At 41.6% G+C, this 25,285-nt stretch overlaps 1 protein-coding gene across 8 annotated transcripts in view; it reads left to right on the forward strand.

Moving 5' to 3' along the window:
- Eri3 (ERI1 exoribonuclease family member 3) overlaps window positions 1–25,285 on the forward strand; it is a 140,536-nt gene that overhangs the window by 20,036 nt on the left and 95,215 nt on the right. For all 8 annotated transcript variants that reach the window (XM_090335014.1, XM_090335016.1, XM_090335009.1 and 5 more), the window contains 2 exons: window positions 14,356–14,472; window positions 21,698–21,757. In XM_090335014.1, the coding sequence (XP_090191140.1) occupies window positions 14,356–14,472; window positions 21,698–21,757 (177 nt within the window). The remainder of the gene's footprint in view (window positions 1–14,355; window positions 14,473–21,697; window positions 21,758–25,285) is intronic.

Below are 25,285 nucleotides of genomic sequence, written 5' to 3' on the forward strand. Positions count from 1 at the left end.
GAATGATCTTGGAAATTATAGACCTGTTAGTTTACTGTGATTCCAGAGGAGATACTTGACCTGATCGTCAGATAATCAATCAACAAACAGCTAGAAGAGCGTGGGGATACTGAGTAATAACTTACATGGTTTTGTGAAGAAGAGCAAATCCTGTCAGATCAATCTAACTTCTTGCAGTGACATAATGATAGATTTGAGTGGATCTAGGGCAGGTGATAAATGTAATGCATCTTGACTTCATTAAGCTTCTACAGTGCTCTGATCAACAGGTGGGAAGGTGACTTAAGGGCCACATGTTAGTATTGGCCTAGCCTCAGTAAAGAAATAGGCAGCCCTGAGACCTGTTATTAGTAGCAACTTAAAGCATCTTTGTCTCTCCCTATCTCTATCTTGATCTCTTCTTTTTCTTTAAGATTTGCAGATACCTGGATTCTAACTGGATTCAATAAAAGGTTGGGAGATAGATTAAAGAAGTTTTTAGCCTAGATAGGCAGAATCCTTACAGTGCAGTCAACATAGGTCAGGTCCTCATCTCAGCCTCTGTTTAGGTCTTCTGGTCAGAAAAGGAAATGGGGAAATTAGAAAAGCTCTGAAAAAGAGAAAGAAAAATTGCCAGGCCTTTAGCGCTTACACCTGTAATCTCAGGTACCCCGGAGGCTGAGATGTGAGGATCACAGTTTGAAGCCAGCCCAGGCGGGAATGCTCATGAAACGTTTTTGTTTTTTTTGTTTTTTTTGTTTTTGGCCAGTCCTGGGAACCCAGGACCTGAGCACTGTCCTTGGGGCTTTCTCAAGACTAGAGCTCTATCACTTGAGCCATAGCACCACTTCTGGCTTTTTTCTATGTATGTGGTACTGAGGAATGGAATCTTGGTCTTCATGCATGCTAGGCAAACACTTCACCACTAGGCCAAACTTCTGGCCCCATCCATGAAACTTTTATGTTCACTTAACTACCAAAAAGCTGAAAGCGGAGCTGTGGCTGAAGTGGTAGAGTGCTATCCTGCCAGACAGGGTAGTGCCCAATCCCTGAGCTTAGCCCAGGACTGATTTAAAAAAAAAAAAAGAGCAAAACTCGTTACAGGCAAAACGTAGGATTTTGTAAAAAAGACTCAAGTTGTAGCAACTGATTTACTGTTCATATTAAATAATTTGGCTTGGTGTGGGGCTCCTCATCTTTCTCTGGTTTTCAAAAGTCTGAGCTAGATTATTGGAACTATCCTAAAGGAATGCTGTTGTGAAAAACTAACAGGTTTAAGCTCTGTTGTACTTGGGTGAGTAACAATATTGGTTTTAGTATGGTAAAACATCTAGTATTTTCCATTTGTCATCATTTTTGCTGTTTATTTTTGTGCTTTGTTCAGCTAGGTGAAATTGGAGTGGTTGGTTTGCCAGTAATAGGTTTTGGTGTTCTGTTTCAAAGCTCATTTTATTTGTTTTATATGTTTTGATACAGATTAATAAGATAGGTATTGGTTGAATATAAAACTGTTTTCCATTGGAAAACATTTTCTCTTAAATGTTAATTTAGTAGTTTAAAATATTTTAGAGCCTCTAAATTTGAGAACTATAGTTCCTCTCTTGTTTTAGGAATTGCTACTTGATATAGAAACAGATTTTTATCTGGTTTAAGAAAATCACAGCTCCTTTGTCCTCACTAGCAGGAGTTCTTGTTGCTCATTTTGGTGTGCATGTGCTTCGAATGATGGTTGTTGTGACCCTGAGGCCCAGAGAGCAGCCTGAAAGCTTTGGTGGGATCTTTAATTGTGCATCTTTAACCTCAGGGCAAGTTCTCTTACCACCTCAGTGTTCAGAGGAGACCAAAGCAAATGTAAGTGAAGAAAATGTAGTGTAGGCCACAGTTCAGGGGGAGGAGGAAGTAACCCCAGCTGTCTGGATGGCCTCCGAGGGAGGGGCAGCTCAACTCACTCCATCTAGGGAGCTGACATCTGACTGCTATCTTCATTCCTCCTGAGTCCCTCCATTCTCCCTGGTCCCTCCATTAGGCTCTTGCTAGCCTGTCTCCCTGCTCTGATTCAACTCTGACTGCTGTTTCCCTTGTCACCTGTATTTGAGTGCCTGTAATTTTGGAGAAGATTGATCTTTTGGGTTAAGGTTTTCTGGTATTTGGACTTTCTCCTTAGGGGCTGGTTGGCTGGTCTTCCTTTTTTTCTTCAATCATTTTTCCTTCTTCTTCCCTTCTTCCTCCCTTCCTTTCCCTTTTCTTTTTACAGAAACCTTGAAAAGACTCCCATCTGCATTTTGAGTTAGAATCATGACTGAAAGAGTTTCTCTTTTATAGAAAATTGTCCAGATGCTGGGTTATTTTTAGAGGGTAGGGGGGAGGAAGGTCTGATAGTGACAGAAGAGAAGGAATAATACAGAAGAGAAGCATTTGGAGGATTTCAATATGGCCTCCAGCCGGCATATTCTTATAGTCTTTCATGAAAGAGACATTTTGGAGAACTTTATGAGACATTGGTTAATAGCCCAGAAATTAAAGTATATTGATTATCTTCCATTGGTTTTCCTCTATTCAAAGCTGAAAGGCAAGAATTCTCTTACTCCTGCTCCAAATATTGTTCTTTCCACTATGATTAACTTCTTTCCTTCTTTCTGTTCTTGGTTTTTGCAATCTCCAAGTAGACAGAAAGTACCTTAGAGATAAAGAACTCCTTTCCCTCCATTAGCCTATCTTGGTTCCACCTCCTCCAAATGGGAGAGGTTAAATTAGAGCCTAGTAGTTGATTTTGGTCTCTTTGCCTTTGCTCCAATCAGCCTGTACTTTTTCCTGTACAAACAGGCAAAGACACGAATGCTATTCTTCTAAACTGGGAAATGAAATGCAAAACTGACGTTAATGTAACATTATGGTTGAGATTAAATGCACCAAAATCAGGAAATTCAAAGTTATGCTTCCCACAGCAACTATAACTCAGCCTCATCTGGCGTGTGTAGTATTTTGTGATAGTGTGGATGGTGTTATATGTTAAGACATTAAAGTTAACACCATAAGCAGAGCACAAAATGCTTGAAGGGGCTGAGTTATGATGACTATGTGAGCCATAAGTGTTCTTGCACAGGCTCCCGACTCCGGAAATAATTTCTCCCCTGCCCATCAGACCAATTATTGCCCTTCTTTTTTGTTATATCTCTGCTTTAACATATCTCCTAGCATCATTATAAATGAATTCTACTATTGGTGCCTAGTAATGGTGGTAGGAATGGGGAGGCCCAGTAGGCCTTTTTGTCCTTTTTGTCATTGCCACCTTCTCCACAAGCTGCTGTTTTTCAGTGATCTTCCCTAGAGATGAACCTTTCCCAGACTTTCATGTTCCCTCACTAGTGCTCCTTGAATGAGAACAAGCATTTGTTGTGACTAGATCTTGACCGTGTTGTAACTCCACAGGACAGAAATCTCTCTATGGAGAGCAGATACAGCAATGTAGACATAAAATCTCAGAGAATGGAGCACTGATATATGGTGATGTTGCACGATCCAAGTGGGTTTATTTGTTCTGTTCAGACTGCTTCTCTATATTCCCTAGGGTTTATACCTATAAGCTGCCATGGTGTGTTGTTAGTCTGTGGAGTTGCCTGAGGGTGGGGCTAGGAATTTTCTTGGGGACTACTGGGTCACTGTAACAAAATCACTACATAATTTAGTACAAATCAGGAAACATCCCCCCTAGTGACTCTCCAGGGCTGAGACAGCTGTTGGAATGCAGATTTTGTTAGGCACAAGGCTAAGTTTGGTGATAGGGAAGAGCTCTGAAGAATAGTAGTATTGATAAATGAAATCAGCGTCTAGTGACACTGGGGTGCCTTTTAAAATTTTCGTTGGACATAATAAATCTAAGTCTGTAAAGGAATGGAGAAGACTTTATTTTAACCACCAGTGGCAATGAAAAGGTTTCTCTTTGCTCTTTAGCAGTTGATTGGATAAAAAGACACTAAGAAATAGCCCCCTAACCTCAAGGAGTTCAGAGTCCATGAGGGTAAGGCATTTTTGTAAGTACAATAACTACCTTTACATATGTAAGTATTTGTTCAATGGGGACTTAAAGTAGCTATCAGCCCTGCTCAGTGTGTACCAGAGTGGGTAAAGAGGCCACATACTATGAGAAATTTAGTAGACTAACAGGGCCACATAGGGTCTGGGGCTTCTCACAAATATGATAGCAGGGACAAAAGAAGGGATCACAGAGTGAAATGGTAAATTGTCCTAAGTCTGAAAAAACTGACCAGGATTTTAAGCTTGTTTGTAGAAATGTTAAAATAAGAGAGGGAAAATGAAAACTTTGAACCTGGAGAGTATTTCTTGTTGTTATTTGAGTTTCCTGTATCAGTTATATGACATTACTCACATCCAAGCTAGAAGGTCTCACTGCAACGCTGTGAGAGAATGAAGCTAGAAGAGGCTTAAGAGAATTTGAGTCAATAAAGTCTGGGTACGACGGATGAGGGTCAGAATGAAAGTATGTGAGTTGAGACTCTGAGGCATTGTCAGGGAGACTAAAAGCTGATAGCTCAGCTGTCATTAAAGGTAGCACTTGGATGAACTACTAAGTCTCTAGGGAGAGGCAATGACTAGAGAATGACACAACCCTCTTTCCCTTCCCCAAAGTATTGAGAATTTGGAATTGGGTCCTCTAGGACACAATTTCAATAGAACATGGAGGTTTAGATCCTTCCAACAAACAAACAGCCAACTGACTAATATTGAGAAGAATGTGGAAGTAATGATTAATGAAAGAGGTAAAAGGGTCCAAGTAACAAGAAATAAGCAAGAGCAGAGCTCACTGATGGGGGTAGAGCTTAAGCCTTTCCTCTGAACCCCTGCTTAGCTGTAGGAACCTAGCCATGGGAAACAAGCTGACAGGACAGGCTGGAAATGGTGAGGTAGGGGAGGGACTTCTGGAGGGAGGCATGTGTGAAATGACCCCATAGGCTTTCCTTCTCTCTGCCCCATCTTGTCTTGTTTCTCCTCTCTTTGAATGGATTTTTTTTTCCCTCTGCAGCCTGATCTCTGTTGTCTAACCTGAGGAAACAGATAATAGGAGAAGCTTATTCCATTTCTGTGTAACATTGGGTAGGAGAAACTTGTTAGGATCCATTACTGAAGAGGAATGTATTAGTTGAGAGACATGTTATTGGGCTACACAAAGGTGGTGATGGAGGGAGTAGAGAGAAGTTGTGTGGTATAACTTATAAGTGCTGAGAGAGAAAAGTCTGAGAACCATGCTCTTTGATAGCTCATAACTCCCTTGGATTTTAGTGGATTTATGATAACAAGTTGAATATAGACTCAGTGGTTGTTATAAATGGAATACTCTTGAGTTGAAAGTGTAAATCAAAGGGAGTAGGTAAGAACAAGTGTTTTAGATGAGCCTCTTAGTGTGATGAGGGTAGTGACCCATGGGATCTATGGAAGCACCGTCTATTTTTCTAGAGGAGGTAGGTAGTGATGGGTAGGCAGATAGGATGATAACTGGCTAGAAAGCTTAGAATCCTGCTCTTTCCATAAGAATGATAAAACTGAGAATTCTGACTTGAGATTGGAGTATCTGGAAAGGACACCAGGCATGGTGTCTATGAGTCCTTCTTCCAGTTTTAGCAGCATTAAAAAGCCTACTGTTAAAATGAAAGAGAGTGCTTAGCCTAATTTTGATTAAGTTCTAAATACTAAGTCCTAGTGATTGTAAACAGAGATTCCCTTCTTGAACACTTGTTTGTTAAACCTGTCATTTAAAATATGATGTAAAAATCAACGTTAATAAAGAAAAAAATGAAAGAGAGTGATGGTTATTTGGGTCAGGAAAGGTAGATACTCATGAATGAGATCACACATGCCATTTTGATAAGGTCTGTTTTCACTACAATACCAGTGTCAAGGGCAAGTCCAAAAGGCAGTTTTATGTGGATGGTATAGAATGGAATGTGATGTTGAGAAGAAATACCCATGTTGGTATCTCAGGATCAACAGGAATTTATTTTATCCTGTTCCAGATTTGTGACCAGTATTAGACCTTTCCCAAGATTAAACAGACAAGCCAACTTGCTTCTTTCTTGAGAAGCTTTTATAGGGAATGTATCTAAACTACCTTTATGATTTGTTGGACTGATGAAAGAAAGGTTCCTCTCAGAGTCTCAGATAGGATGCTGAGCATTCGGTAGACAGTAAAAAGTAGTTCTGGATTGTTAAACTTTTGCTAGTCAAAGTGTGGTCTGAGGAACTAGTACATTAACCTGGGAACTTGTTAGAAATGAAGACTTACCAGGCCGTAGAGCAGAGCTAAACAGAATCAGAAGTTTTAGAATTTGAAGTCTGAGAAACACTAGTCTGGACCAGTGCCTCTCAAATTTCAGTGAGCATCATCAGAAACACCTTGTAGGGTGCCCTCTTCTCCATACTTAGGGCTTCTGATTCAGGTAGTCTGGGACAGAGACTAGGAATAGCCCTCCCCAACCCCCTTTTTTTCTTTAAAACAAAAAAACAAAACACCAGTTCTGGGTTTCCAAGCCAGGACTCCATCCTGCTAAGCACTCTACCATAAGCAGAAGTTTGCGTGTTTGCGTTTCTCACTAGTTCCCAAGTGATGGGCTGCTGTTTATGAGGTACTTTGGTTTGAGAAGCATCTAACTTTCTCAACTTTCTTATCCGTCCATAAAATAGAGGATTGGTTCCCACCAGCTTAAGAGGAAAATGGGAGCCAATATGTGAGAAAGAGATTCAGTGCATTGTGAACAGGACATCTGTCATCACTTTCTTGGTAGTCCGCTTTTTTAAAAGTCTCCCATGCCAACACAACTGTTTCCCTGTCCTTGTTCTGGCTATCAGGTGTGGATGGAGAACAGGGAGTCTGTGAATTAACCCTAAAGGAATGTGCTCTTCTGGGGAGATATAACTAGTTCTTGGGGTTGTGGATGGTGAGTGAGTAGGGGCTCTTAAACAAATTGCCTGGCCAGAACACTTTTTGCCCAAGTAGGTCTTGACTTTGGTCAAGTTACTTTTAATTGCTTAGTAATTGCTTACTGGTATAATGTAGTTAGAAATAGTATGAACATTCTAGGACTCATGGGAGGATAAGATCAATTAATGTAAGTGTTCAGAATAGTGCCTAACATGGAGTAGTTATATGTGCTAGCACTTATTAGTAGAATTACAACAAATATTCTGATCTATGGCCTCAGAATAGGCTTTTGGATTATAGCAGGTGGCTGGGAGGTAAAACCTATGTCTCTGAGAATAAAGAGAGTGTCTTCTGGACCTTTGTTTACATAGGTTAGAGCCGTGGCACTTACCCAGAATGACTTGTTTCCCCCATTGGAATGTAAGTTGGGCTTAGTACCTTTCTGTACTTTATGCTCATCCTTAGTACTACCTCAGGGGGACCTCTTCTGCACACACACAATCTGATATTTGTTTAAATCAATTACATGACAAATATATATATATATATATATATATATATATATATATATATATATACAGCTATAGAGAAATAATCTGATTGTTTGCTGCCCTGAAGGGTCAGCTTCATAAAGGCTGGTAATATCTGAAATTATTTACAATCAAGTATATAGGATTGTCTAAGTGGAACAATTTCAGAGTTAGGTGAGTATGAGGAGATCCTAATGCATGCACTGTGGGTGAGGGTATAGTAAAGACTTGATTTCCTTCCCTTACTGGTATTGTGCGAATGTGTGTATGTGTCAGATTTTAGTAAAGGTAAATTATAATTTCACTCTACTCGCACTTCAAATAATGAATAACATTGTCTGTTTTCAGCCTCTTTTCTACATTTTAATTGCTTCAGGGTCTGTACAGATGGGTGGAGGGGGACATGTAGGTGAAAAATCAGCCTTTTAAAGCTCTGATTTTTTACCCTTCCTTGTCCTGAAACTTTGAACATCAGCTCTCATCTGTCAAAGTGTAAATCAGCAATTAAAACCCAAACAGCCAAATGCCAAAGATGACCTGAAGCACAAAGCAACTGACAAACAAGTCCGGACAAATCGACGGGTAATTTATAAGCTTTGCCCTAAAATCTAATTATTTGGCAATTCGAATTTGCAGCCAGCCAGGGCCCGGCAATAAATTTAACCCGCCATAAATTATTTAGGAGCAGGCTGTGGTGTAAATCAAAACCACGAGTGTTTGTTTAAGAAATAAGCTCCTTGTGCATAAAATGCTTTTTTTCCAAGAGAGAAATTGTTAAGCAAATTATGCCCCACTGCCCAATGCAAACCTCACTTTCCTTCTTCTCTGTGGCCACGAGGCTCCTTGATCCTTTGGAGAAAGGCCTGCCCTTGCCTAGCACTTTATCCTAAAGGAAGTATTTGACTTAAACCTCATGTGCTTGCCATGTGGTGTGGTATTATTTTTGGATTTTATCAGCCCTGTAGTAAAGGGACACATCCTTTTTGGAATTTTCTTTGGGGGACTGGTAAGAAAGGATATATTAATTTGATTGTCCCCAACTTGAGGGAATGTCAGGTATTTCTTAGATTGAGGCAAACCATGGAAAATAGGCCTGCTCATTCTTTTATATAGGACCACAGAAACATCAGCTCAGGCAGAGGAGAACCTGTTCTTTGAAAAAATGGGCTAGACTGCTAGGTGATTAACCACTGCCACAAATTTCAGCAGTCCAACCTGTCTTTTCTGTTTTAAAATTTCTGTTGTTTTTATCTTCTTATCCAATCTTATCACACTGTGGACAATTTAGTTGAAAGGAGTTTGAATACCCTGAAAAATATCTACACATTTATTTCTTATAATATCGGCTGATAGTAAGTTTGAAATTTCATTTGAAATGCTCTTGTTTCTCAGGTTACCTGAGAAATCATTGTTTCCTGGATAAATAAATTTATAGCAACTATATCTAAAACTTCTGAAGCCAAGTGTTGTGGTTCCTGTCTGTAATTTCAGCCACTCAGGAGGGGGATTTAGGAGGATCTCAATTTGAATACAGTCCAGGCAGAGTTAATGCAAGACCCTATTTGAGAAACAAACTTAAAAGGGAAAACAGCTGGGGAAGAGGAGTTTTTAAGAGGTAGAATACAAGACACAGAGTTCAATCTCTAGTAATACAAATAAAACCAAAACCTGTCTGCTCCAATTCACTTAAAAAGATAAGGCAAATGAGGGTTTAGTACTTACTTTTTATTTCTCTGGCCTTCTCTATCCTCAAGAATAACATAGTTGCAGTTGATCATTTTTATTTATTTTTTTTGGTTGTGGGCCTTGAACTCTGGGCCTGGGTGCTGTCTTTGAGCTCTTCAGCTGAAGGATAGTGCTCTACCAACCTTGGTTAATTGGTGATGAGAGTCTCACTAACTTTTTGTGCCAGGGCTGGCTTTGAACTGCAGTCCTCAGATCTCAGCCTCCTGAGTAGCTAGGATTACAGAGGTGAGCCACTGGCAGCCAGTTTAAGTTGGCATATCCAGGTTTAGAACCCTGGATATTTTGGCAAACTGAATTTTGGGGTTTTTGCTTTTAGTGGTGGCTATTTCCCATCCACCATCAGCAGATCAGCCTCCTGGACAATGTAATAATGTAGTTTATGAATGGTTATAGGATAACCTTTGCAATTTTATTTATTTATTTGTTTGTTTGTTTGTTTATTTATTTATTTATTTATTTATTTATTTTTGCCAGTCCTGAGCTTGAGCTCAGGGCCTGAGCACTGTCCTTGGACTTTCTCAAGGCTAGAGCTCTACCACTTGAGCCTCAGCACAACTTCCGGCTTTTTTCTATGTATGTGGTACTGAGGAATCGAACCTGGGTCTTCATGCATGCTAGGCAAGCACTTTAACCACTAGGCCAAACCTCCGGGCCAACCTTTGCAATTTTAATACTGAAAGGTCCTGTATTTCCAGAACTATGTGTTCCCACACAAACAGTTTAGTTGTTCAGGCTAGTTAAAACTGGGATTTGGTGGGACTCTTGCTGTTGAGGAAGAAAACCACTTAAAGGCATGAGAGTGAACAAATCTGATAGAATGTACTCTGGAATGCTATGTATGTAGACATGAACCTGACTCTGCTATATATTCTCTTTGTCATCTTAGATTAACTCCCTGAACTTGTTGAAAGTCCTCTGAAAGCAGTGTTTTATTTTCATTTGAGACAGTGTCTCTATGTAGTCCAGCTACTCCTGAACTTTCAGTCCTCCTGCCTTTACCTCTCAAGTGCTGAATTGCAGGTGTACGCCACCTTGTCTAGCTCTAGATCCAGACATATATTCTCTATCTGTCCCATAGCTTCTTCATCTGTATGCTTAACAAAAGTTGAAAGAGGGAAACTCAAAATGGGAGTGAAGTAGCAGAGATCCTAGAGAGTCCTGCCATTCTGGAGCTTGTAACAGTACCATCTGTGCTACTGCACCTGTAACTGTAAGCTTTTCAGTAACAGACCTCTAGGACTTTTTTTTTTTTTTTTTTTTTTTTTGTCAGTTGTGGGGCTTGAACTCTGGGGCTGGGTGCTGTCCCTGAGCTCTTCAGCTCAAGGCTACCACCCTGCCCTGTGAGCCATAGTGCCACTTCTGGTTTTCTAGTGGTTGATTAGAGATAAAAGTCTTATGGGTTTTAGTGCTCAGGCTGTCTTTGAACCTTGATCCTCAAATCTTAGCCTCGTGAGGAGTTAGTATTACAGGTGTGAGCCCCTGTGCCTGGCTCCTCTAGGACTTTTTATGATTTAAGAGTGACCTTTTTCTAGGAGATAACAGACCGACTCCCCCCCCCCCCTTTTTTTTTTACCCTGTTGGCTTTGAAAGCTAAGTCTCTTTATTTCTTATTTCTAGTTTTGCCTTCATCCTTATTAGAAGTATAGCTGTAAGCAAGTGGTCTTAACTTCTTGGGCCTTAGTTTATTGTGAAGTAGGGATAGTAATGATTCCCACCTAATGAAGTATTTGGAGGATTGAGATCCTATTAGCACTTAGTACAATGTCTTTTGACAGAATAAACAATAAATGTAAGAAATAAGATACTTCTGTCTGGTACTGTTGGCCCATGCCTATAATCCTAGCTACTTAGGAAACTGAGATCTGAGAGTTGTGGTTCAAAGCCAGACTTGGCAGGAAAGTCTGTGAGACTCCTATCTCCAGTTAACCAGCGAAAAGTTGAAAGTAGAATGATGGTTCAAGTGGTAACAGTGACAACCTTGAACAGAAAAGATAAAGGACAACATCCAAATTCAAGCTCTAGTACTGGCACGGGCGCACACGTGCATGTATGCACACACACGCACACACAACCTTCTTCAAATGTTGTTGAGAGTATTGGAGACTAATTGTTCTCTACCCTTTGTCTTGACTCAGAATCTCAGAGAGGAATGCCACATCTTGTATTTATCTTTGCATCTATACCTAGCTCCTGCCTAATAATCAATAGGTGTTTGATAGTATCGGTGCATGATATGATGATGATGACGACATGGCCTAGCTCCTAAGATTCATAGGATAAAATCAGAAAATGTACCTAAGTGAGGTCCTTTCTGTTCTGACTGTTCAGAGTCAGAACAAAAAGCCTAAAAGCTCTTCTTGTGCATCTTTAGTGGATGTATCCAGAATGAATGTTTAGGCCTATTGTTATAATAATTCTTAATGCCAATGAGGAATTGCTTCTATCCTGCAAAATCAGGTTGTGAGACTGGCTCATGAAAGTCCCTCTTTTTATTCTTGAGTAGGACTGGCCAATGGGTTAGCAACATCAGAGAAGTATGTCATAATGGGCCCAATTTGATGTGTTGGACCTAGATGTTTCAGGGATTGATGCTTTTGGGGAGGGGGAAGGGATATGGAGCTATAGTGGGCTTGTTCTTTGTCTGTAGAAAGATGACACTGGGTTTGAGATTGGTTCCATTTCCCTGAGTATAAGGAATCCGCAGCAGGAGAGCTTGATACTAAGCTTCAATGGAGAAACCCCCAAGACCAACAGTTTTAGAGAAACCACCAGGGATGCTGGCTTTGGTGCTGGTCAGAGTGGGAGGTGAAGTGCTTACTATTTTATAATAAATACTAATGGAATTCCAGATCTATAATAACATTTCACTTATCTAAAACAAACCATGTGCTTGTAAAAAAGTGGAAAGAGATCAACTTTAAGTCATAAATTTTTTGTAATAGAGGGTTTTTTCCTATTTATATTTGATAGATACTTTTGTTTCCAGAGGAATGTCAACTCCTAATTTCATAATGTATCATGGGCTTAAGAAAATTGAATTAAATAAAAGCCAAAGATGAATGGCATCTTTAAAGGTCCCAACACTTGTCTTTATTAGCAGGACAAACTGCAGGACTCCAAACACTGCTTCTCTCCAAATGAAAGTTTAAATGAAAAGTACAGTTGTGTCACAGGTTAAATTTCATTGTGGGCCTAGCTAACATTGTTAGTGAGGCTCTGGCCATTTTGTTTCCTTAGATGCCAGAGCATCCAAACTCACAAGGCTAAAGGAACTCTTTCTATTGGGGGAAAGTGCTTTTCTTAGTGAGAGGAAGGATTTACCAGCAATTAGGGAGTTAGGGCAGCCTGACTCAACTGTACCAGAGTTAGCTCTCAGAAACGTTGAATAGTTGATTTTTCATGGGGCTAAAATGTGTATGCAAGTGCTCAAATTTGTTTTCAGAGAAAAACTCCATTTCCTTGGTCTGCTTTGGATGGTTTAAGGAAACAGAAGCCCTAGTTATTTGGGAAACAAGTATCGCCCTCAGTTGGAATTGGGAGGGGAGAGATCACCTGCTCTAAGCAAGCAGCCTGGGCCTCCTCTTGGTCTCTTCTCTGCTTCATTCTTGCAGCCATTTTGCCCTTTCTGGGTCTAGCAATAAACTCCTGTTAGCTTCCTCATCTTTGGGGATCAGCCCAGGAAGCCCAGACAACCAGAACCTTTGAATTTCTCTGGCATGAATCTGAATGCCGTGATTTGGTTTGCCTCCCTGCTGTTGTGTATTGGCTTGAAATAGATGCTTGAAAAATAAGTTCAATAGTAGAGGTATGTTTTGGAGGGGAGGATATGTGGGTTTCCTGGGACAAGGAGATTGACAACCTCTGTTTTCCCACCCACCCATTTCCTGAGTGCAATCTGGTGTCATAAGCTGCTGTTACTTCTCTGGACAGTCTCTAAAGAGAACCAATGTGCCTTGATTTTGGTGATGCTGGAAGGGGCCTCTCTAGACTAGGGGTCCTTGGGTAGGGATGTCACTGGAGCTGACTGCGGGGATGTGAGTGGATAAAGCCCCTTTTCTTTCTCCACATGCTAATTTTACTCAAAGGATTTTTGTTTTTATTTATTTATTTTTTTTATTATTTCCTATTTGTCTCTTCCAGATGTTTTCAGGGCAGTTTTTGTGTGTGTGTGTTGTAAACTAATTCCATTCATGTTTTAAAAATTTATGAAAGCGCTAATAAAAATGTCAAAGTGGTAAAAATGTTAGCTTTTCCTCTGCTTTGATTAAATTTTGCAAACTGTTTTTGAATATTAAAAAGCAATATTTTTTTTATTCTCTCTCCCTGTTTTCCCTCTTCTCTCTAGTATGTGCGTGCTCTCTTCTGCCCTCTCCCCCCTCTGGTGCATCCCTCCCTTCCCAGGAGCGATGTATGAGGCGTGCTGCACAGCCAGTGTTCTGCAAGCCTGTTTGCACACCAGGACCTTGGTGCCGTGCATCTCTATTAAATAACAGAGACAAATTAATCTTAGAGACACCAAACAAATTGTCACTCCTCCTCCTTCTCTTCCATTACGTTCCAGTGGACTGGGAAGGGCTGGCTAAGTGATTGGGCGGGGAGGGAGGGGAGGTGAGGAAGAGTGTGTATTGCCTGAAAAAAAGGAGACACTATCTCCTTGTGTTCTATTTTCTTTTTTAGTATCTCTTTTGGCTTTGTTATTCATCTTATTTTTTTTCCCAGAAGAACTAATGAAGATACTATTTTTTTAAAAATTTCTTATAAGAAAATGTATGTACTACTCTAATGACTGGTTGTCTATGTGGCTGGAGATCCAGATTCAGTCTGGGACAGGGACCTGGGCAAGAGGAAAGAGGGCCTCTTTTTTTTAGCAACTCAAGTCTCTGCTAGAAGACTGTTAAGGAAACTAAGGCAGATTATTATGTTTCTTCCTTTTCCTGGAAATGGTAGGTGGGGAGGATTTCTTAGCCCTAGAGCCCATGAGCCCATTAGCAGCCTGGAGGGTTGGAGAGTTAGATTTACAACTGGGCTGGTGCTTTCTTTCCCAATTTTGGGCTTGGCCTGAAGGAGTAATGAGCTTAAATACTGATCCTTTCTGAAATTAGAGTTATTACTTGAAATGGTTGACCAAAATAACTTACTTTCTTTTCTGTGTCTTGGCATTTTTAGGAAATCATTGAGTTCCCTATCCTGAAGCTAAATGGCCGGACCATGGAGATTGAATCTACCTTTCACATGTATGTCCAGCCTGTAGTCCATCCACAGCTTACCCCCTTCTGTACAGAGGTAAGGACCCTGGATGTGGACAGCAAGGGTTGCTGGGAGAAGAGCTTTGGGATCATTATTGTTCTGTACAGACTACTTAGGGAAAGCTTAGGTCTGATCAAGGATTAAGACAAATGTACTTTGGGCCTACCAATTGGCTTTTCAAGTAAACATTAGTCTGTGAAGAATCACAGGCTCTTAACTTTTGCAACTGTGACTGCTGGGGCCCAGGGACAAGCAATAGTGGCAAAATCTGCTCCACACTTCCCCAAAATTTTCCTTATATTTCATCTCTACCTTTCCTGGTGACTGGGCACTTTGAGTCAGGTGCCTCTGGGGTTCAGTTCCATTCCCCTTAGGTTTCATTGGCAAGAGGTGATGATTTCAGGAAATGTTATATTTATGCTTTCTTAGCTTTCTCAACGTTACTCTTTCCTTGAATAAACTGATCCTGTGTGGCATATAGTATGTGGAAGGGATGAAAGGCTAGCTAAGATGGAAATGTCCTTACCCATTCTATTGTGATACTTGGCCTTCTGGTTAGCAGGTTGGAACGGACCCATTGTATAGGTTAGAAAGGGTCCATTTTGAGAAACTGGAACTAACAGATTTTGGTGCCTGCTGGAGAAGAGGATCCCTTGAGAATCTTACTCCCAGGATGTAGAGAAGCTTTTTTTTTTTTTTTTTTTTTTTTTTTTTTGCCAGTCCTGGGCTTGAGCTCAGGGCCTGAGCACTGTCCTTGGACTTTCTCAAGGCTAGAGTTCTACCACTTGAGCCTCAGCAGCACTTCTGGCTTTTTTGTATGTATGTGGTACCGAGGAATCGAACCTGGGTCTTCATGCATGCTAGGCAAGCACTTTAGCCACTAGGCCAAACTCCCGGCCCCTGTAGAGAAGCTTTCTATAGCTATTTTTCCCTCTGCAATGTCAGGTTGTTAATTCTGTGATCATGGGTTGAGTAGAGATGATGGAAAAACATGGGTATTTTTGGAATCTTTTAAAAATTTGAAGATGAGCTACATTAGAGACTTCATTTATTTAGAGACCTATTTTCTACCTATTTCCTCCTATTGAGTAATCCTAAACATCTCCTCCTATTGAGTAATTCTAAACATCTCTGTCATGTAGAGCAGGCTGGGGAAGGGATTCTTTGGCACAAGTGGGCAGCTCAATGGGCTCGGAGGCAGACAAAGTCCAGGTGCCAGGTCTCACATGCTGATCCTGGACTGAATGCCAGTGCTTGCTGTCTGGCCAGTGGGCCTTTTGTTGTGGATACCTATCTGCTAGGCTCTTTTGTTCCAACTAATAATGTTGAGGTGTTCCTTATTTTTCTTTCCTAACATTCCCTTTCTCTCTTAACCAGGTATGTTAATTTGTCCTTGGACACCTTTTGAAAATTCACCATTTTAATTGTGATAGAGATGTCATTCCTTACAGGAAAGTTACACTGAACAGTTACCCAAACCTTCCAGGCAGTTACCCAGATCTTCCAGTGGCCTAAAAGTCTAATGTCCTTTTGTCCTTCTTTTATTCAAGTATTGATCAGGCCTGATCTTGTTGAATTTATAAGGTCAGATGAGATTGGGCCTGTCCAGGGTGATATGGCAGTAGACTCTCTTGTCCTCTTCATCTTCTATGAAACAAGATTGCCTGGCATGGACACCCGAGCCAAGTTTTAGAAAGTTTGCTTAGGAATGGCTCAAAGTGCTATGGGAACATGGCTCTACACAGAGTAGGTATTTCAGGGTATTGGAAAAAGAATTGCTTTCAGAGCAAGAATGCTGCTGTGCTGCTGTTGCTTTTTGAGCAAAAGGGAAGAAAGATTATGAAACTGTGAGGAAAAGTTACTTCTTCACAGATAGTTTCAAGAACACTTGGAGTCAGTAGTAGTTATTGGGGTCTTGTTATGAGCCCTGTTATGAACATGAAGATATGATTGTGCTGCAGACATTGAGTCAACCATTCTGTTTTGGGCTTCCAGAATTCGACATTTGACATCCTCATATTTCCCTCCTTCATTTCTTGCTCCCCCACTCCAAAGGCTGTGTTCTTACAATCTATTCTTGTACATAATGGTTACTCTCCCTATACACAGATCCCATTATTCTACTCCATTTCATCTTGTTCTCTGGGACTGTACTTAGGGTTACTTTTCTTGGGAAGCTTTCCCTGATCCCCACCTTGGCTTGTGCTTACTTCAACATGGTACTAGTTAGACATTTTACTTTAGCTAAATACTTATCTCCCTATTAGATCACGAGCTCCTTGAGGGAAGAAACTAGACCTGATCCAACTGCCCCATCTTTATGGTCTGGTACCCAGTAATCTCTTGAAGCATGCTCATTATATGAATGAATATTATCAAGGTGTTATTCATTCCCAAAAGCAACTGTACTTGCTCTTCTGAGTAAGATTTTTTTGGAAAACTCCAGATTACCTAAACATTGCCCTGTCTCCATACAGATGGAACGAGATCACAGAGAGGCATGGACCGGGAATGGTGCCTATCAGCCTAAGACTAGTAGTAGCTGTTATGGGGCTAGTGGTGGAGATCACTCTAGCCAGAGAAAATGTTTTATTATTATTAATTATAAGCAACAACTCCAAACCTCCAGAAGAGCACCTAATCAGCGCTTCTGGCAAGATTTTTTGTTTTTCCTCTCTCTCTCTTGCCAGTCCTGCACTTGATTGCAGGGCCTGGGCACTGTCCTTGAGCATTCTCATGGCTAGCACTCTACCACGTGAGCCACAGTACTACTTCTGGTGTTTTCTCTGTATGTGGTACTGAGGAACCAAACCTAGGATTTTGTTCATGTTAGGCAGGCACTGTCCTGCTAGGCCACACTCCTGACCCCAAGATTTTCTCTTTAGTGCCCAAGAAGTTCTTAAAAATCTTAAGTCTGCATGTGTGTGCATGGACATGTGCATGAATATGTATACACATGCTTGTGTGGAGAAAGGAATGGGTTCAGTGCTGGATAGAAGGAAGGAGGATTCTGCCTTCATGAGTTAGTATTTATTTATTTATTTATTTATGCCAGTCCTGGGGCTTAAACTTAGGTCCTGGTCACTGTCTTGGACTTTCTCAAGGCTAGTGTTCTACCACTTGAGCAAGGAATCAAACTCTGGGCTTCATGCATGCTAGGCAAGCACTCTACCATTAGGCAAGCACTCTACCACTAGGCCACACTCCTGGTCTAGTGAGTTTTATTTATTTATTTATTTATTTATTTATTTATTTATTTATTTATTTGTGATACTGGAGTTTGAACTAAGGGCTTTATACATGTTAGGTAGGCCTTAGCTACTTGAGCTTTATATACCTCCAACCCTTTTTGCTCTGGCCATTTTTGAGATAGCATCTCACTTTTAGCCTAGGATTACTGTAGCTGGGATGACAGACTTGTCCCACCACACCCAGCTTTTTCTGTTAAAATGAGGCTTTATGAACTGTTTTCCCTTGGATGGCCTTGAACTGTGATCTTCCTGATTTGAGCCTCCTGAGTACCTAGGTTTATAGATTTGAGCCACCTGTGCCTGGCTTGAATGAATCTGTATTCCATTTGCTAAGACTCTTATTCTTCTAAGACATGTGTTCTTAGTCTTCTTGAAGTTCTTTCTTAGTTCCAAGCGATAGCTTGCTTAGAGATATAATTCCAAAAGAAATAGGGATGAGGTAAGTTTCATTTTCTTTGGAGCCTCTTCTACCTATGACCTCCAACATTTCCTCCAACTCATTGTATTTTTGTTAGTAACAGCTGAGCTGTTATCTAATCCCTGACTGTGTGTGGTGGTTTGTTTTGTTTTGGTTATATTTGGAGATTGTTGTTACCATGAAAAAACTAGAAAAATACTCATTTTACTACATGTCAGTAAAGGGCTTTGTCTTGCACCTGTACTTAGAAAGAGTGAGGTTTATTGGTCTCTTTGTCTGAAAAGAAACAGTGGGTCTGATTATCAGATTGCACACCAGAGACAAGTGCTTATGTAATCAACAAACTGTCTTGGTGTCAGAATACGATTGTGTTGAAGATAAACTGTGAAAGGAGAAATCGCTGGATGCTGACATGCTATTGGCACTGAATTTCCTGGGTTGCTTCTTGTAGTTGGCAGTGTTTATGATGAAAGTGGCTCATCCCTGGACAAAGCCCCTTGTGTGGGTAGGAGATCTCAGGAAGCAGCCATGTTATCAGTCAGGGTCAAAAGCCTCTCTGTGGTTTCAGAATCTGGTGAGGTGAGAGTTAATCTGAATCCCTCAGTGAAAGGAGCCACGGAATATACATTAATTCTTCCTCTCACCTCTCCTGCTTTTAAGTGGTTAAGGTCTCTGAGCCCTGTTTAGCCTGTGAGCTCTGGTTCTCAGCTTAATAATACTTGGCTTTGCTCTAGTACTTTTCATTGTGAGAATGTAAAAGCTTTTTACAAATATATATTAACCCAAGTGGGAACAGGATTAATATGTAGCATGGAGGATTTAAGTTAGTCCTAGGATAGAACTTCCACTATTAATTTTACATAATTGTCTCTCATTCACTGCTTCTTATATGTCTTACATGTTGTTAGTATCAGGTGTAAGCACTTCTAAATTTTACCTCTCTTCATCCAGTTCATTGGGAGAACTGGTAAGAAGTTGTTCATTCTTGAATGGATGAGTTCATATCCTTCCAGCAATCCCCTCACCCCTTCACTGGGCGTCAGATCTTTCCTTACAAGACTGTACCTACCTGAACGACTGCTCGGGCCTCTCTATATTAATGGGTTGAGTTCAAATCCTTCAGGAACTCAGTGGAGAGTCATGACTGGTTGGACTACCAGTAAAAATGCATGTTTTCTGGGAAGCAAAGAAAGGGTAGGAGTGGATCTCATTCACCAACTTCCAGGCTGATGATGCTGACCCTAGACATCTGTAAGAGCCCAGGATGCTGGAGCCACAGCCCTAGGTGGGGAGAAGTCTATGTGGTGAGGATGTCTACAGTAGGACATCTGAGCAACCTCCTAGTTTTCCTTTTAGGTGTTAGTGAAGGTGTTTCTTGTGGTGCTGACGATGGAACTCATGTATACTAGGTAAGCACTGTACCCTTTGAACTACGAAGTGTAGTGAGTTCCTCATTTATACCATGGTTTTCCTGGCCCAAGGCAGGTACTTGTTGGATACACATAGGTGATGACAAAACCTCTATTTGCAAAGAGGGAGGGTTTTTGGTACTGATATTTTTGGTTCTGTGTGTGAGGAAGACTTTTTTTTTTTTTTTTTTGAAGCCCTTTAGTGTTGTATGAATTACTTTCAGTGAGAGCTAGGAGGAGCAGGTCTGACCTTGCCCAAGGAATTTCAGATTTGACGCATGACTGACATTCAAACCCTAGAACTTTCCAAAAAGTAAGAATGACTGTAGTCCCTCTTTTCTACAGTAGTCCTGACCCTAGCCACAGCTCTGTAATCTAGAAGAACATAGTGAGAAAGATGTAGGCTAGCATGGACAGCAGTGGTGCCTTTTTTCTTTCGCTCTTTTCATTTCATACCTTGGCATAGGTAAGAAGTAACTTTTTTCTTGGAGAGATGTAATCTGGACAGTGGACCAAGAGTTAGATATTAGTTTTCTCTTGACTCTCTTTGGTCCCTTTGTGCCTGAGACAAACTGCAAGGCAATTACCTGCCTGTTTAGTGTGTGGCTCTGGATGGTAGACAGGCTCTAGGTACTAGCTGTACTGGGCATAAAAGGGGACTGTTAAGATGAATGCAAATTCCAGAGACAGTTTTTCTTTTTTCTTTTTTAATGTTCTCTGTACATTTCTGGATCCTAAAATAGGGCATAACACATAATAGGATCTCTGTGAATAAAGGGAGAAATCCTTTGTTCTTCAAGATTAAAATCTCTGGCCCAGGGCAGTTCCTCATCCCTCAAACCTCCTTCCCCATCCCCCATCATTCTGCAGCAGACCAACCTTTTCTTCTCTTTGACTCAGGCCCTCCCTCTGCTGGGCAATTCTTCAGTCTCCCAAGCAAGCAAAGGGTGTAGAGGTGCCAGCCGGGTGGGCATGCTGTGGGTTAAAGCTTTGCGAAACAACAGTGTAGTTAATCTTTCTAATTTATTTTCCTTTTAGACCATGGGAAGTCTGTAGGCAGCAGCTGTTACCCAATTAAAATACAGATTAATATAAAAACAGTTTCTGGAATATAAAATAGAGTGGCTGTGTCCTTACACTTCCTTAAAATACCACCTAATAATGACTTGATGAACTACAGAAACCCACCTAGAGGAACTCAGCGTTCTTAAAATGAAAATTTCTTCCCTAAAAGGTGTGTATTACCATTCCATGTAAGTCACTATGAGAAAATAACCTCCCCTCTTAGAGCTGGCAGTTTCTGTGAGTTGGGTATTTGGTATTCATTAAGAGTAATTATAGTTTAATTGGATTTTTAAACCCCTTCTCCCCACTTCAACAAAAAAGTTGTTTCCAAGCAAGCCGGAGACACCACTCTTTGTGGAAGTGGCCCAGGATATGTTGGGCATAGTGATTTCTAGTTGATGTCCAAGACAAGGGGATCCTCATTCCTCAGATCATTTTTAGGAAATCTGTCCCTACTCTGTACTTAAGGGCTGGTTTTACCTCAAAACAAAACAAAATAATAAGCTCATCTGGACCTAGATTGAACCGAGAGCCTAGGCCTGTGGGCCAGATTTTGCACATTTTGTCTCAGTTTCCACATCCCATCATAGGTGACTCTTTTCTGCTTGACTAGCTTGTTATCAAGGACTCAGGTGTACAGGATAAAAGCAGCTGACTGTGCGTGGGGCTTTCCTGGTTTTACAGTGACTGTGGCAGAGTGATTGGACAATGAGACTCAGAGAAGGGAGAAACCTGGAACCCAATGTGCCCGTCCTATATAACAAATACTCTTCAAGTTTCACAGAAACTTCTGTGAGGCATGGAACTGAATTGAGCCTGTTGAATATAAAAGTCATAAAATCCCCCCCCACCCCAAATAAAAGCTGAATCAGGTTGGGACATAACCTTGTGGTCAGTGTATGTACGCATAGCTAAATCTTAGGGCAAGTTTTTGTGGGTGACGCCTATTTGTGTTATGGGACTTTTTTTCCCCCAAGTCTCCTAATCTGGTTCTCAGCCTGAAGCAATGCCAAGCCAGAGCCCTTTACAGTAGAAGAAGAGAAAGAAAAGGAACCAAACCAGCTTTAAGTCTCTCTGTTACAGTTTTCCACCCAAAGACTGTTTGTCTTTCTTTTCAGCTCACTGGGATTATTCAAGCCATGGTGGATGGTCAGCCAAGCCTGCAGCAAGTGCTGGAGGTAGGTTGAATGACCTTTCATTCCTGACCTCTGACTTCTTCCTGCTGCCTTTCCTCCCTCCCCTCCTAAGGACGTAGCCATGTAATTTGACTATGATTATGGCTTGATTAGAATAACATTTGCTGTCACATCAGTGACATGCTGTTGAGAGTATTGAACCATTGATCTGTCATCTCCAGCTGTTCCCGTCAGGAATTACTGACAAGATGTCCGAGTGCTGCCAGGAGTCAGGCAAAGGGTCCCCACCATGCCTGGCTCATAGCCCTCTGTTAGAGTTCTGTGCAGCCTGTGTTGGGTGGGCAGGGGCAGAGGAGAGCTGAGCTGTGGTGTGGTGGGACTAGCCCCAGGGACTGGAGGTGTTTTTGTTTAGCTTTTAGTGTTGGCATGTGAGCACTTCATTAACTCACCCAGAACTCCCCATCGATGGCTTTTGTTTGCTGTCAGCTCCTCTAGGAGCTGCGCTGAGGCTGCCGGCCCCACCGCAGCCTGCTGCTGGATGCATTGTGCCTGTCGGGTGTAGAGGCTGCACTGGGTAATGATTCCTAATCAGAATAATTACAACAATTGCCTATGTGAGGAAAATCAAATTAAAGACTTTAAAACCCTTGGCAGAGACCACACTTCTAGGATGTTCTCCTCAGGGAGCTGGAAAAGGTTAAGATGCTGCTTCTTGTGCTCTAGCCCAAGGGAATAAGAAAGGGCTATGCTTGGCATCAGCTTCACTCTCATCCCTCCCAGCTGAGATGTTCAGAGGGGGGAAAAGTTCCCCCCTCCCCAAGTAGGCCTGCTTGGTAGGGGGAAGGGAAAGAAGAAAAAGCCTGTGGATTTCATTAGGTACTTTATTTTTAAGACCCAGAGCTTGGCTCTTATCAGTGAACAAAAGGAAGGTGAGCATCTGGAGGAGTGGCAGGGCATGTCTGTGTGGGAGGTGGGTAGACGGTGGAAGTAGGGCAGGAGGGTCCAAAGAGCCCCTTACCCAAGAATCCTGTCCGAGGGACTGAGTGTTGGGTGCTTCTCATGGGCCCCTTATGAAGAAGCAGGTCTGAGAGGCAGGTTTAGGCTTACTCTATGAAGAATGTACTGGATGTAGTGTCCTTGTCAGCTTTCCTATTGTAGGCTCTTGTCAGCTTCTGATTGGGTCACAATTAGGGTTAGGACAGCTATTGTAGATTGGGAAGAGATAAATACCTCCTAGTCCCATTGTTGCTGTTTTTGCCAGCCCTGGGGCTTGAACTCAGGGCCTGGGCACTGCCCCTGAACTTCTTTGTGTTGAAGGCTAGTGCTGTACCACTGAGACACAGTGCCCCTTCTGGCTTCTTCTGGATAGTTTATTGGAGATAACAGTCTCATGAACTTTCCTGCCCAGGCTGCCTTCTAACCACGATCCTCAGAACTCAGCCTTCTAAGTAGCTAGGATTATAGGTGTGACCCACCTGGCTTCCCATTGCTTTTGAGGAGAGATTCACTCCTATCCCTGAGGGACTTCCTCAGCATGGGCTTCTCCTTAAAACATCAGACTCAAAGAGAAATGCATCTAGCAGTACCTCTGCCTTTTGTCTATTTCTTTTTCCTTCAGTACTCAGCACTTCGTACTCTCCTACTTTATCCATGCATTCAGCCCCTTTTTGCATTGGTTATTTTCACGGTAATCTTGCCCAGGCCACCCTGAGCTGCAGTCCTCCTGCTTGTGCTTCCATGACAGGTACATGCCAAGGTGCCTTGTCATTGATTGTGATGTAATCTAGGGAACCTTTTTACCTGGGCTGATTAACTGTAACCCCTCAATCTTTGCTTCCTAAGTAATTATGATTATAAGTTTGAGCCACTGTACCTGATTCTGCCCCTTCTTTTCGTGTGCTGTGAATTTTGCTTATACTAAACTTTTACCTGTTCATGTTCTCAGTCAGTCAGAAAATAGCTTTGGACTCAGTGCCTCACACTTGGTCAGATTCCCTCTGGACTCCAGTTTCCTGAGTAGCTAGCTTAGAGGTGTGAGCCGTTGGTGCCTGGCAGCAAATAACTTTTTCAACCCCCCCCCCCCCCTTTTTTTTTTGCCAGTCCTTGGGCCCTGTCCTGAGTTTCTTTTGCTCAAAGCTATCACTCTACCAGTTGGGCCACAACACCACTTCTGGCCTTTTCTGTTTATGTGGAACTGAGGAATTGAACCCAGGGTTTCATGCATGGTAGGCAAGCACTCTCTCACTAAACCACATTCCCAGCCCTTCAAACCATGTTTTTGAGACAGGATCTTGCTAATATAATCTAGGCTGGCCTTGAACCTGACATTCTCATTCTGGCTTCCTTATTGCTGAGATTACAGAAGTGTTCCACCACACTTGGCAGCAAATATCCACTGAATAGATGCTGTGCTGGGTTAAGGGATAAAATTAGTGATTGAAGCAGAGCTTTGGAATTCAGGATGCTAATGGTGTGACTGGGGAGGCAGATGTTAAACAGGTAATTACTCATCAAGTACTCATTTCCGTATGTCTGCTTCTGTCAGTAGTAGCCACTTCTTCCTTTAGGTCCTGTAGAGGACCTAGAGGACTTCTTTGTTGTGTTGTTACGATGATTGCCTTTCTTCCCTTTTCAGCCTATTGTCTGTTTTGTGCTAAGCACTTAACACATCATCACATTTAATTCTCAGAACAACTTTATAAGGTTTGCCATCCTACTGTTTTTTTTTTTTTTCATCCTACTGTTTTGTATATGAAGGAAACTGAGGTTCAGAGGGGTTAAATGACTTTTAAATGACTTCCCATCAATGACACAGGCAAGATAAGGAAGAGCTAAGGATTGGAGCCCAGATGTGTCTGACTTTCAATCCTGAATTTTTAACTACTATGTGATATAGACTTAAAAAATAATCCTCCTGCGTGAGTAGAAGTGGTGATGTGATCGTTTGCACTGCTTCCTCATGCCTGGGATCTTCTGAAAAATAGGCAGTGCTTCATGAATTCTTTATGATAATTCTCTTGTTAGATACTGATTTTAGCATTTGTATTTTCAGTGTGAGTGCAAATAAAACCAGTCAGAGAGATGAAGGGGAAAAAGAGACACAAGGTGTGATTCGGAACAGTTTATTTCCTTGCATAAGGAATTAATCTCCACCTTCAAATATTTTTTTCAAATATTTTGCTGAATCTGAATCTGCAACCAGGAAAAGGAGAAATACAAAACTGCTGCTGGAAAGGCCATGCAATCCACTTGCCAGTGTGGCATTCCACTGCAGCAAAGAGGCCTCCTCTGAAGAGGGGTTATTCACCTTCATGTGGTGGATAACCACATTCACAAATTTGTTTAGTAAGAATTGTTGGAAGGGTTAAATGAGTGAATAGGCTATGGACTGGAGTCCCTGCTTGGGGCATCCTGCACAATTCTCATACAGGATAACCTGTGTCTGTGCTGGATATGCCGTTGACTAAGGACCAACCATATCATATCACTGCAGGGTGTTTGTAGTAACCTGCTGGGATCTGAAGCAGGCCGCCAGACCAAGGGAAGTGTAGGGGCTCCCTCTCCCACCAC

Source organism: Megascapheus bottae, chromosome 6 (genome assembly GCF_031878675.1).
Source record: "Megascapheus bottae isolate mThoBot1 chromosome 6, mThoBot2.hap1, whole genome shotgun sequence".
In the NCBI taxonomy this organism is placed as follows: Eukaryota; Metazoa; Chordata; class Mammalia; order Rodentia; family Geomyidae; genus Megascapheus; species Megascapheus bottae.